General features: G+C 43.7%; 1 protein-coding gene across 1 annotated transcript in view; it reads left to right on the top strand.

Annotated features, from left to right (window-relative positions):
- The window catches only part of TG (thyroglobulin), a 326,211-nt gene that overhangs the window by 41,254 nt on the left and 270,391 nt on the right, over positions 1 to 14,566 (top strand). The window contains 5 exon segments of the mRNA XM_088449710.1: positions 3,345 to 3,453; positions 5,542 to 5,736; positions 8,635 to 8,844; positions 11,551 to 11,705; positions 13,659 to 13,821. Of these exon segments, the coding sequence (XP_088305836.1) occupies positions 3,345 to 3,453; positions 5,542 to 5,736; positions 8,635 to 8,844; positions 11,551 to 11,705; positions 13,659 to 13,821 (832 nt within the window).

Raw genomic sequence — 14,566 nt, 5'->3', positions numbered from 1 at the left:
GGTAAGAAGCACCAGGTTGCAACATTTCTCCAGCTGTAGATTAAAGGCTTGACTCTGAGTTACACACAGGCAGTGCCATATGCGCCCACAGCTAGACAATTTTTGGCAATTGTGCATGGGGCTGCAGCAAATATACGCTCCATGGCACGTCACCCGGCGAGCCCGAGTCAGACGGGTCTTGGTACTTTGGGGTATATTTACTAAGGTGCGGGTTTTTAGAAGTGGTTTTGTTGCCCATAGCAACCAATCAGATTCTAGCTATTACCTTCTAGAACGTGCTAGATAAATGTTAAGTAGAATCTGATTGGTTGCTATGGGCAACAAGACCACTTCTAAAAACCCGCACCTTAGTAAATATACCCCTTTCTGGGGGGTTCAGGTCGGTGTATATAAATGAGCCATCTCATGGGTGTGGAGCCAGAATTGAGTCCTACGTATGCCGAGGTGACGTCTGTTACAGGCGGCTCTCTTGTACCTGGCATTGGGGTATTGTTGATACTAGTGATGATGGCTGCGCCAGTGGATGGAATGACAGTGGGCGCCGCGATGCGTACACGTGGAGATGTGTGTATATAGTCACATTAGTATTCTGTGTGGGTCAGAATCAGCTCCTAACAGATGTGGAGCCTTATCTTAAAATAATAATTTTACTATAAGGAATCCGTACATAATAAAGTGAAGATGTAAATGTAATGTATGAAATATCCTGTGTGTTATATAGGAGGCCATATTACCGATATACTGTACATCCTGCATTTATTGTTATCTCCAGTCCCAAATGTACAGCAAATCTCTAACATGCTGACGTATCATTCTAGTGTTATAATAATAACTGTAACTCTCTGTGTACGGTACGCGGTTAGAGTGAATCGGTATGTAATGCCGCCGGATGTAAAGGCCGGCAGACTACATACCGATACTGGAAGCCCGAACCCTCAGGATCCCGACAGGGGTGGTAAGTACCCTAACCCTCCCCTCTGCTCCCCCTAACCCTCACTTAGTGGTGCCTAACTCTAACCTCCCCCTGGGGGTGCCTTAACCTAACCCCCCCTCCCCACACCCTAAACCTAACTCTCCCAGGGTGGTGCCTAACTCTAACCTCCTCCTGGTGGTGCCTAGCCTTAACCTCCCCCCCGGTGATGCATTAACCTAAACCCCCCTCCCTGCACCCTAAACCTAACTCTCCCAGGGTGGTGCCTAACTCTAACCTCCCCCTGGTGGTGCCTAACCCTAACCTCCCCCCCGGTGATGCATTAACCTAACCCCCCCTCCCCGCACCCTAAACCTAACTCTCCCAGGGTGGTGCCTAACTCTAACCTCCCCCTGGTGGTGCCTAACCCTAACCTCCCCCCCGGTGATGCATTAACCTAACCCCCCCTCCCCGCACCCTAAACCTAACTCTCCCAGGTTGGTGCCTAACCCTAACCTCCCCCGGTGGGCCTCCCCACACCATAAACCTAACTCTCCCAGGGTGTTGCCTAACCCTAATGGAGCGTACACACGGTCAGATTTGTCAGATTTGTCAGATGAACGACTGAACGATTAAACGATTTGAACGATTTGAACGATTTTACCAAAGTTTTGAACGATTTGAACGATTTGAACGATTTTACCAAAGTTTTGAACGATTTGAACGATTGAACGATTTTACCAAAGTTTTGAACGATTTGAACGATTTGAACGATTTTACCAAAGTTTTGAACGATTTGAACGATTGAACGATTTTTGACTGCATTAAAATGAATGGAATCGTCCAAGTCTGACTGCAAACCCATCAGATGTCAGATATCGTTATCTGACAAACGGGAACGCGCATCGTTGATCGTCCATCGTTCAGGCATGTCAGATATGAACGATTTTCCTTCAGATATGAACGACTGAACGATTTTTAAATTGTTATCGTTCATATCTGAAGGAAAAATCTGATCGTGTGTATGCACCATAAGTCCCCCCGGGGGTTCTCTAACCTAACCCTTCACCTCCCCCCCCCACCATGGCGAAGTGCTAACACTGCCCGGCTTACCTTCATTCGAGAGACCGTCTGTCTAGATTCTGGCATCGGGATCTAGACGGGCTTCAGGATTTTGACGCCTGACTTTAGTCCCGTGTCGGGATTTAGACGCTGGGATTTAGTCAGACGGCTTCCCTGCCGTCGGCATTTTGACCACATCCTGGTTAGAGCACAATACAGGGTGCTCCTTGGCAATATGATAGAATTGTAACTCATCCCCCAGCTGAAAGATACTATAGATAAATATAAAAACTGCAAGTATTATTAAGGAATAGAAAACAGAACTAGATAAAGAGTATGCTATATGGCATTTCAAACAAAATGCTGCTTCCTCAGTGGTTTCTCATGCGGAAAGAATACTTATTATTTTCTATTTCTGCTTTCTTTTCCTTATAAATGCTTTTCATTTCTTTTTATTTCAACTATCCATATTGTACATCTTTTATCATTATTATTCCTACCAGCAATAAGCACAATGCTTTATTTAATACAGTAATTATTTATGTTCAATCTATTTATACTTCATTATAATATTCACCATATTCCCGCTTCACATACTGTACATTTCCGTGTCACCCTATACATGCACTGTATACTGTATGCACACTTTTGCCTGTTTTTCTGTATGTGTCTTTTCTACTTAATGCATAGATATTTCTTATCTATATTATATGAATTGTTGGGTGATTTTTTTCTATGCAGGAAATACACCTTTATAATTTATGTTTTCACACTGACGCAGTGAAATATATGTGCATGACTGAACCCGAATAAGCGATTTTCATCCTTGTGTTACAGGTTGAGTCTCCCATATCCAAATATTCCAAAATACGGTATAATTTTGGCATGACTGAGATAATGAAATCTTTGATTTTTGATGGTTCAATGTACACAAACTTAGTCTAAGGCACAAATTATTAAAAATATTGTATGAAATGACCTTCAGGCTGTGTATATAAGGTGTATATAAAACATAAATGAATTTCATTTCTGTACACAAACTTTGATTGAGCCATAAAATGATTGCAAATATTGTATAAAATTACCTGCAGGCTGTGTATATAAGGTGTATATAACACATAAATGTATTCTGTGTGTATATTGGGGTCCCATTCCCAAGATATTTCATTATGATATGCACATATTCCAAAATACGGAATATTCCGTTATCCAAAACACCCCTGGTCCCAAGCATTTTGGATATGGGAGACTCAACCTGTACATCAGACAGATTCCCATTATAAATGTATTTCTCCTTTATGTAATGTAATGAAATTACAAATATTAAATATATTTTCCATTTAAGGAATAATATTATGATATCTTATTCCAGACTGGGCAGTATATTACTTTGCAAAGATCGGAGACAGATTCCTGGTGTGTGAATCCTGTAACTGGCGAAGTTATTCTGCATAACTCAACTTCGACAGAGAGCGTGAAATGTAAGTTCTGCACCAGCCGGGCGCTAGCCAATAATTCCCAAAGTGCTTTGTACATGGCACAGAGAGGAGGAGATGGGAGAGTTATCTGCAGATAGAGATAATAGCGTTTACATAGGCAATGGTGATACCCAGGATGAGTGATTTTATACAGGCTACATATCTCCAGGGGGAACCTTACTGCCTGCAATCATTTGCAAAAGCCGTTGATTTATTCCTTATCATTAGAGGTGCCTGAACATTACAAATTGATTTGACATTTAATCATATTGCGCTTCATCGATGGCCTTGAACATGTCGCTTATTGACCCCGATGGTTTGAAATTTCACAATTCACATCTGCCCAGTTGGAGTTAAGGGTCTTCATTTGGGGGGGGGTCACGTAAAAAAAAAAATGCTGTTTTTAAAAAACGTTTAAATAAGATTTAAAAAAACGACTTTAACTTTTATTTATTGTAAATGTTAAACATTAGGAATATTACTGATTTTACAGTTCAACTGTCTGCATTTCAAAAAAATAAATAAAAAAGTTTAAATGTATCAATTTAAAACTCCCAACTCGCTCGAGCCACATTGCCTAAAAGCGACTCGACTCATATGTGGTGAAGCAGGTCCGGCTCAAACATGGGGCCTCATTTACTAACAAGTTTTATCACCAAAACGAGTGATAAATGTCCATGTGTATGATAAATGGTGCTCCAGCCAATCAGCTCCCAACTGTCAACTGTTAGAAAAATGTCAGTTGGGAGCTGATTGGCTGGAGCACCATTTATCATACACAGTGACATTTATCACTCATTTTGGTGATAAAACTCGTTAGTAAATGGGGGCCATGGTCATGTATGTTCAACTTTTTCTAATCTAGTGTGATTCTTGTAATATGCTCCTTCCTCATCACTTTGATAAATCATTATCAAAAAGCAATTGCACCATCACTATCCCGTCAGAACGTGTAAATACTACATAACTCGCATTCTGCTGAGGCGCCCTCAATATACTTTACTTACATGTGAACACCCCCTAACCACCCAGCGCTCCGCTCCGCAGCATGTGAAGAGTAGAAGATAATGCAAGATCGTTTGCATAACTGACACGGGTTCACCTCTAAATCAGTCCAACTCATGAATATATTATTTGTTTTTTGTCTGGTTCCCTAGTTTTATTGAAAATGATATCTCAATAACGTAATCTATAAAAACTAGCTAGAAATAATTATATCTGCCAATGCATGTCCTGCTCTTTACGAACACCGCTGCACACAATGCACAATCCCTACTAACAGGAGTATATGTTGTGGCAATAATATTAGCTCCTAAAAAAATTATACCCTTTTTGCAGCAGCGTTATAATAAAATGTTAACGCGCTTCACCGTTGAAGTGATTGAGAAAGAAAAAAATAATAATTAAAATAACCTAAGTACAGTATAATGCATTAGTATATTAGTATCATTTATTTTGCTTGATCTACACATTTTGCGAGATGTAGTCGGCATCCTGGCGCAGACAGTGCCAACAGACAGAATCCCGGAGCCGGAATAAACAGTCCTTAAATCATTGTTTCCCAATGCACAGCCTGTGCCATAAGCCTGTAACATGTAGGCAGGTATACTGTAGAGCAAACATAGGGGTCTAGTTACTAAGCAGTGTTAGGAGACAGAGTGAAAAGTGATAAGGTGCCAGCCAATCAGCTCCCAACTGTCATTTTTCAAACACAGCTTGTAAGATGACAGTTGGGAGCTGATTGGCTGGCACCTTATCACTTTTTACTCTGTCTCCTAACACTGCTTAGTACATAGACCCAATAGTGTCCCCAACATTTTTAAAATTGTCTACTACTTCAATCTGTCAGTCTACCGGCAAAAGAATGTGTCTAAATAAAGCACCTGGTGACTGGCGGCCGCTTATATCTAACCAGTAACTGCATTCACTACACGCAGGCAGTTGTGCGGCCAGATTACAATTTTCCGCCCAGTCTAGACTCAAGTGCTCGCTGATAGAACTCAATCTGCTGCCTATTCTCGAGTACCGGTGGGGGATTGCCCCAGATAGGAGTCTACATGTTGTTACAATGTTGACGCATTTCGCCCTTAGGTCCAGGTTTGTGCACCATACTGACATCAGGAGCTGATTCTCTGGGAGAAGGACCTATTCCCACTTGCAATGAAAATGATAACCTGTCCCAGTGTGATGCGGAGAGGAATTTGTGCTACTGTGTCTTTGCAAATGGAGAAGAAGCAGATGGGACACAAGTCGTCATGTCCGAAAAGTCTTCCCCTTCCTGCCAGGGTACGTCCTGTGCCCCTAAACCAGAACCTGGCAGTCTTAAAGTGATGTTTATTGTATTGGAATCCACACATTGATTATAATGTCGCAACCATATGTGTCTTCCGGCACTCAGCGATCTCCCTCACCAGTCTGGCAGCCATTTTGGTGCTTTGCTTGGAGTTTGAAATCTCTCTCACAGTTGTTTTGTGGAATAGGTGTTTAAGCTCCAGAACCTCCTCCTCCGGGCGCCTTGTCCCACATGCCTTTGTTTTTCTTTACATTTATTTCTCTGCCCCCTTGGATCTAGAGTTAGATTGGTGCCAGACCCCCAGCTGCATTATGCACATGCTCTCCCCTCCCCCAGCTAAGACTTCCTCACTTCCTGTATCCTAACCTCCCCCACCCACTGTACCGCCTGTGAGGCCACATCGTCACTTATAATGACCAAACTACAGCACAGATGCAGAAAATGTTGATACGTCGCGGTTCTCTGGCCCATATGGTGAGGAAGCCGTTTTGCAGATTTTGGGCCTCATTCAGAGACAGTCGTAGGATGCAAGCGGTCGCTCAGAAACAGGGCGGCCGCTTGCATCCTGAACGGCCGCCTCCATGTCGGTCGTTAGGCTGTGGGTTAACACCCACAGCTCTAACGACCGCTAAGGGAGATGGTCACGATGATCAAGACCATCACGACCATCGGGGCTTATGACAAGACCCTAGGGTATGGTTTAGTCAACCTTAAGCCCCAGGGAGCTTCCTGCTGTGTTTCAGCAGGAAGCTCCCCACTGACATCACTGGTGATGTCAGTGGGGCCGCCCCCAAACGGCTAGCTTTCCGGTTGGAACGCCTCCGTTTGGGCAGGCACGCCCCCTGCCCGCCCAGCAAACGGAGCGAGCTGTCAATCAACATAGACAGCTCGCTCCGTCTGCTTCGAGCCTGCTAACGACGGATCACCCGTCGTTAGCGGGGGCTCACGCATGCGCACGATGGAGCCGTCTCCGTCGTGCGCATGCCCTGTGGACCAACATCGAATCGGTTGCGAGCGCTCAGCGCTCGCGACCGACTCTGAATAAGGTCCTTTGTTCATTAAAAAAAAAATACAATAGAATTATTTACCAGTTTCTAGGCCGCTTTATCAGTGACATAATTAGTTCCTAGTGAATTGGAATAATGTGTTTATTTACTTATGGACAGTTGTTTATATAGCGCGTGCATATTCTGTTGTGCCCACTTCCACTTGTCAATCGCGTCATCATGGCCCCTTTCCCTTGCTACACAATTCCGGTAAATAATCACGATATTCTATAGCAAGGAGCAGGACACAATGATGTGACTGCAGCACCATGCTTCTCCCCCCCTCCCACTACCCACTATTCGGTGCCACACCCCCCGGAATCGCCGATTTGGCTGATCCCGGATGCAGCCCAAAAGGTGCCAACTGTGACGCACACTAGGGTTAATTTTTGTCGAAAGTTAATTAACCAACCAGTATGTTTTTGGAATATGGAAGGACACTGGGGCATCTGGAGGAACCCCCCAAACACGGGGAGAACATACAAACTCCACACAGATAAGGTCTTGATTGGGAATTGAGCTCATGATTTCCGTGCTGTGAGGCTGCTAACCACTACGCTTAGCTTCGCTTAGTTTTGCGATTTCTGACTCAACTGTGTACAGCCGATGGGGGGCATTATGGAATAAAAGGTCTAGAGGCCCATTTAGCAATAATCGCATTTGCAATGCGATCTGGGTGCGATAGTAGCGTCCATGATTGTATTGCAGTATGCGTTCATTGCGCCGGGATGTATTAAAGAACACCCGCAGGGACAGGGGATCCAAAAGGAGCCCCTGTCCCTGCAATGTGCTCGGAGAGAAGAGACCGTGGGGTTTATTTACTAAGTGCCGGGTTGTAAAACCAGACACTTCTGTTTGTGTTTATTCCCGATATTTAAAAGGGCAGTGCTTTCACTAGTAAGACACAGCTAGTAAATGCACTGCCCTTTTAAATATTGGCCATAAACACGAACAAAAGTGTCAGATTTTACAACTCGACACTTAGGGGTATGCAGTATATGTGGATTTATTGAAGTGAGATGTTTACCATAGCAACCAATCAGATTCTACTTATCATTTCTCTAGAAACTTTTAGAAGATAATAGTTAAATTTGGGATGTGCAGGCTCGGATTTGTTGGATTTTCCCGCCAAATTCGAATTGTTCCCGCCAAAAATCGGTCTCTGAAAGAGGCAAAACGTCATCTTTCATGGACTTTTGTCCAGGAATGATGATGTTTGTCCATGAAAGATGACATTTTGCCTCTTTCTGAGAGACATTTTTTGGCGGAAAAAAAAATCAGAATTTGGCGGGAAAATCCGAACTAATCCGAGCCTGCACATCCCTAGTTAAAATCTGATTGGTTGCTATGGGCAACATCTTCACTTCTATATACTCGCACTTTAGTAGATATACCCCTTAGTAAATAACCCCCCCGTCTCTTCACTCCTGTACCGGTTCTGCGGTTGCGCGGTCTACAGGCCACGCCTGTGTGGGGGCCATTACTGAGGTGGTTCTGGATCTTGGTAAATCTGACAGCATCGCATTCCCCATAGAAACCTATGGGAGCTGTTGCTGCTGTTGTGGGAAATGGATGGACTGTATCAGATATCGGAGAGCTCTGGGGGATTCTAAATATTTGCGTGAATATGCCGCAAATATTTAATGATAACTAGGCCCCTTAACCTCGTGCCTCTACTTTGTGCACAAACATGACCTTCAATAGATGATTCAAAACACAAATCCGCTGTATTCCTTACGTGGGAAAAAACCCCTCAGTTTCCTGTTTGGTGGTTGTTAGTAAATACTGTTGGCAAGAAAAGTTTCGTTACAACTAATGAGGAGGTGCTTTGTCTGTCGCTGATAGGTCCGGTGTGCCCCCTCCCGTCCGGTGCTCGGGATATTGAGCACGGATCTGTTTTCTGTGAGGAGGTTCTACAGTCTGGGGAGAAGCTACAGATCTGCCAGGTGGCGTGTCACAAGGGCTATAGGAACGTCTTCTCCAGCTATACGTTTACTTGTGACCTGAAGACTCAACGCTGGGTCCCACAGCCGCCAAATGTCCGGTCGTGTCGCAGTAAGACTTTTTCATTTATAGGAATGAGCTTATTTGGCGTGTGAATAATAATGCCTATAATGTTTTTTGTGGCTCTTTATGTAACGTGGTGCAGTACGTTTATCATCATTTAATTTCAGAAATCTCATCTTATCAGGATATTCAAATTCAGTTTCCATGCGTTTCTTAAAACGGTTTGTAACATCGGCTGTGAAGTTTAGACATACATGGAATTTTTTCACATTTTCAGAGGCTTAATTTGTGAAATACAAATATGTTCCCTCATATTTAAGCAGATATATCATTAGTTTTAACTATGAAGTGAGAAGGTAGACTTTGATCTCCAACTTTGAAATAGTGAATTTGATTTTGCTGTTTGATAGCACAAAGAACCTGATTCAGACCCGCTCGCTAAGGAGCGATCGCTCGCAGCCGGGCGATTGTTGTTCAGTGCGCATGTGTATAATTCGCAGTGCGTGTGCGATGGGGAATTGTGCGCTCATAGCACACAGACTGCCCGCTACTTTGAGTGACTGACAGTGCCATTTTATGGGTGGTAACAGGGGAAGGTGCTTGTGAACGGGGGAGTGGTGTTGCGGACGCAGGTGTGTCAGGCCGCCAAAACGCTGTTTAAAGGGCGTGCATAATTAGCAAAGTAGCGTCCTTGTACACGTCACTTGCATGTATTTCATCCAGCACTGATCGCAGTGCTTGCGGCGGGGAATGGCAACCTCAAGGGCTGCGAGCAGCTCCGATGGCTCTCGATGTTACCGATTAATCAAACAATTCCAGGAGATGTGCGTTGCGAGGGGAAAGGGGGCGTCTTTATACACTAGCGAGCGCTCGGTGCCGTAGCTCGCTAAGACATAGTGGGTGTCCGTACGCCACGCAGTGCGAGCGTGGAATTTGAATATCCGGCCCCTTTTTGCCAGCGAGCGACCGCTTCTTGCGAGCAGGTCTGAATGAGCTCCAAAGTCCTTCTAGTCATTAACAAGGCCCACTGTGTCTATAAATGTGACCTTCCTGTATTTACATTTGTGTGGGTAGAAGGGTCCTATTTTCCATAATACTCGGTACTGTAATACAGCAAGGCCTGAATCAACATAATTACACAACATTACATTCTGATCCTATGGGAAACTCTAGATTCGGACCAAAATTTGTGCAGAATTCAGATTTTGTTCGATGAGTGGACCAAACTGTTCAACGATCCAAAACCAATGGGGTTCCCCCAAATCTAATCAGGGCCTCTGAGACATATATAGGTGGCTCTGGTGATACAGGGGCGTAGTAAAATCCACGAGGCATAACCATGCCTTCACTGAAAAGTGCAAAGTGCTATGAGCGGCATAGATGTGTATGCACTTATAAATGCAATTAAAATAGCGGACTTCCAGGTTTATGACATGGGAGTCCTTCTGCTCATGCGCATGCTGGCACACGAGCTGCAGGGGACCCTGGGAGGGATGCTATTGGATCCCTCCAAGAGAAAAAATGCGAAATGAAGTCTTTAGGCTTCTTTTAGGCAACACCATCCATAAATGGCATTGCCTACTGGGTGCAAGCTCCAAATTGCCTACTGGGTGCAAGCTCCAGAAAGTTGCCTACTGGGTGCAAGTTTTGCTTTCCAGGACTTTTTACATATGGGGAATGGGCAAATTTTCACACTAGTACATCCCGCCCCAAGTGCACTGTGGAGGGGGGGCATTTCTACACCTCCCCAGCTGGCCTAGGCCCCTCAGAGAAGCCTGGGCCCAGGAAATTAGTATCCGTTACCCACCCTCTCGGGGTCTCTGCCTCTAATGCCTACAGTTTTTTTTTTTCACTTCTCACATTCAGGGCGGGATGTATGAAGCATCGCATTATACCGGCGTTAATGCACTTACAAATGTGATTAAAATCAAAATTGCAGCTCTTCTGAAAAGAGCTGTCTTTTTTGCAAAGAGGGGACTTCCATGTTTATGACGCAGGAGTCCCCCTGCGCATGCTGACTCGTGAGCCGCTGGGGCCCTCGGGAGTGATCATAGTGATCCCTCCCAGGGAAGAAAGCAAAAAGAAGCCCACAGGCTTCTACTAGGCAGCACCATTTATAGATGGCTTTGCCTGCCAGGTACAAGCTCCGGAAACTTTCACATTCCAAAGCTTTGTACATGTGGGGAATGCGGTCTGAAAACTGCGTTTTTCAGAGTTTTGGCCGCATTTTCCCTTTAGTATATCCCGCCCCGTCGTCATACTGCAAGTGTGCATCTTCTGGATCGGTTATCCAGTGGAATCAGAGAACTTTTTTTTATGGATTTATGCATGTACTTTTATCCTAAGGCTCAGGGAACATATAAGGTAGAGGAGGTGATGGGATAAGTGTGTCTACTGCAAAATGGTTAGAATAAGGAGAGACAGTGAAAGGCGGAGACGTGAAATAGGAATGACTGTATTAAAAAATAGACACCTGGCAACCATGACCGTCCTTCACCATTTATAGGACCTGACTCTCCTTCCTCTTCTGGTTCTGGAGAAGGCTTTCACTTTTGTGATACATGGGCACTCTTGTGGTTAGCCCTCAGCTCGGAGTACCAGCGTGTGCCCAGTATTTTTCTTTGCCTTGATATTTACTGCTGGAGAAAGTACCAGGGCGCTTGTGTACAATGAGCACAGATGTCTTGTAGGCCATCTAGGTCACCAAATGTGTTGATCTTAAATTAAAAAATAAACTGTTCAAACTTTTTGCAGGAGTAGAGTCCTTCCACACGGTCCAGACTCAGGCGTGGTTCCAGATCATGCTCCCAACTGGTAAAATGTGTACGGCTGATTATTCAGGATTACTACAGGCATTTAGAACCTTCATCCTAGATGATCTGAAATCCCGGGGATTGTGCAATATTCAGGTACCTGTCAGCGCTATTCCTACTCTTATTGTACAATATAGGACGGAGAAGAGAGCAAAACCATCACTGCCCTGTGTTAGCGTCCATGTACAAATATTCCCAACGCGTGCTCAGGAATCAGGATAATTCCTATACAGCCACAATAATGGCCGGGAGTGAAGGTCCTGCACACCTAACAGGGACCACGAAGAAGATGTTAGGGCAGAACTGTCTACTTTTATTTGTTTACGCTGTTACATTATTTTCATGTTTATTACATTTTTATTTACTTTGTTACTTTTTATTTACTTCATTTTATTCCCTGCCTATTTGTTTTAATTGTTTACTTACTGTATATGACCTTTGCAAGTCAGCCAAATAGACATTTGAGGATCTACTTGTAATGAAGCAATTTGCTTTGTTATGTTATTTAAATTTATTATTACTAAAAATCAGGAAGGGCTGAGATGGGTAGGTTATTGTAGGTTATTATATGATGAGTTGGCTTTCAAAGCAACTTGATGGTTTATCTGGTTCAATTTTGTGCCAGTTTCATATGCCCCGGTCTGCGCAGTCTTCTTATAAACGCGGGATCCATTTGCTTTTGTGCCTGTGTCCAGAGCCTCATTTATCAACGAGTTTTATCACTTGTTGCGTATGATAATGGTTCTCCAGCCAATCAGCTCCCAGCTGTCATCTGTTTGAAAAATGACAGTTGGGAGCTGATTGGCTGGAGCACCATTTATCATATGCATTTAGTTTTTTCACTCGTTGTGAGTGATAAAACTGGTTGAGAAATGAGGCCCCAGAATCAGAGCCATTATGAATAAATGGCAATGTAATATATACTGTATGTAAGCTTATTCACATCTTTATGAAATCATGGAATCTATATTTAAATAGAGCAGTGGTTCTCAAACTCATTTAAGATGCAGCGTCAGCATACACGTCACATGGCTGAATTACACACAGCAGCACTCGCAGTGCTTGCGGTAGTTTATGGTCAGCCACAAGTGCTGCGTATGGGTCTGATGTTACCGATTGTTTAATACCCTTCCTGGAGATGACGTGTGTTACTAAGGGAAAGTGGGCATCTTGTGACAGGCTGGTGGGCGTCTAAATACATACCGCGATCGCACGGCAAGACATAGTGGGCGTGCTAAGGTCTTGTCGTGCGATCGTGGGATTTATATACTTTGGCAGCTGACGGCTGCGTGCGAACGCATCTAGCGAGCGGGTCTGAATCAGGTCCTCAGGACCCCACACAGTTCATATTTTCCAGGTCACCCAGCAGGTGCACAGGTGCAGTCCTTACTCACTGACACATTTTAAAAGATCCACAGATGGAGCTAATTATTACACTTGCGATTCTGTGAGGAGACCTGGAAAACATGTACTGTTTGGGGTCCTAAGGACCGAGTTTGAGAACCTGTGAAATAGAGTATTTTACTGCTAACTTAGTAGAAAATATCCCTAATGTATACAGTATTAGAGATGAGCAGTTCGGTTCTGCTGAAAACCGAACACACACGAACTTTCGAGTCCCGTCTCGGGTCACTTTGGGGTTTCCAAGTAGAACCGAGTCCCGGCTCGGGTCTCCTCGCAAGTTGGATTTCGGATCTAAAAACTGGATCTCGCATGTTTTTGATTGCATGTACGTTCTTACCTCATGATTTCAGGTGCAACAATTGGTCAAAATTGACTAGAGATTACTGGAAATGAATGTTATTGATATTAATAATACTGTAAGAACAAAAACAGGTCCAAGTTACATGATTTTAGCAGTTTTTATATATATTTTTTAAAGAAAACCAAAACCGAACTAATACACTTGAGGGTGGTTTTGCCAAAACAAAAACATGACGATGATTTAGAACCAAAACACCGGATTCAGCGCACATCTATAATTTATATAAATAATTCCCGATATTAACTTAATATTTAGATTTTTCTCTTTTCTAATCCATGGTACAGGTAAACCATTTTGGGAGCAGCGGAGAAGGAACGATACCCGTATGCGATGATTCTACCATATATGTTGAGTGCTTGTCTCCCAATCGGCTGGGAGTGAATGTGACGTGGACGGCTCAGCTAGGGGATATCCCAGAATCCTATGTACCTAGTTTGCATGATGTTGGTAAGTTTTACTTTAATTTTACAGTCACCCCAAATGTGTAAGGACTAAACCTAAGGAGCAGCAAGGTGGATGACCTTCAGGAAGGAGTATTTTTCAGACCTCTTTTCAGAAAAGCAGAACTACAAGAAATATTAATGTACTTATATTAATGTATTAATATATAGTGATATTCTGGGGTAATTTAGCTCGGTAGATAGGTCATTGGTGCTGTGTTTAGGTGCATAATAAAGATCCATACGCAGCTTTTTACGGTAAATGAAAATAGCTTTTCTTGGCCCTTCTCTATAATGGCAGCTAACCGTAAGAGAGTCATAGGGGTCTAGTTACTAAGCAGTGTTATGAGACAGAGTGAAAAATTATAAGAAAGTGATAAGGTGCCAGCCAATCAGCTCCCAACTGCCATGTCACAGGCTGTGTTTGAAAAATGACAGTTGGGAGCTGATTGGCTGGCAACTTATCACTTTTCACTCTGTCTCCTAACACTGCTTAGTAACTAGACCCCATAGTCTTTAGTCCTGTCTCTCATAGGTGTAGACACGGCCTCCTGGTCTGAGTTTTGAAAATGTGCTAGTATCAGGGGCGTAGTTATAATGGGTGCAGGGTGTGCGGTGCACACAGGCCTCCTGGTTCACAACCTGCACCCATATACTCTAATACATACCTCCTCGAGGTCCTGCATCGGGTGCCTCAGCAATGCAGAAAACAACGGAAAATGGTCGCCTTGGCCATTTTCCTGTCGTTTTGC

Source organism: Taudactylus pleione, unplaced genomic scaffold (genome assembly GCF_031769625.1).
Source record: "Taudactylus pleione unplaced genomic scaffold, aTauple2 ptg000493l, whole genome shotgun sequence".
Lineage (NCBI taxonomy): Eukaryota > Metazoa > Chordata > Amphibia > Anura > Myobatrachidae > Taudactylus > Taudactylus pleione.
Note: the sequence above shows the minus strand (reverse complement) of the source record. Positions and strands in the feature narration are given on the sequence as shown.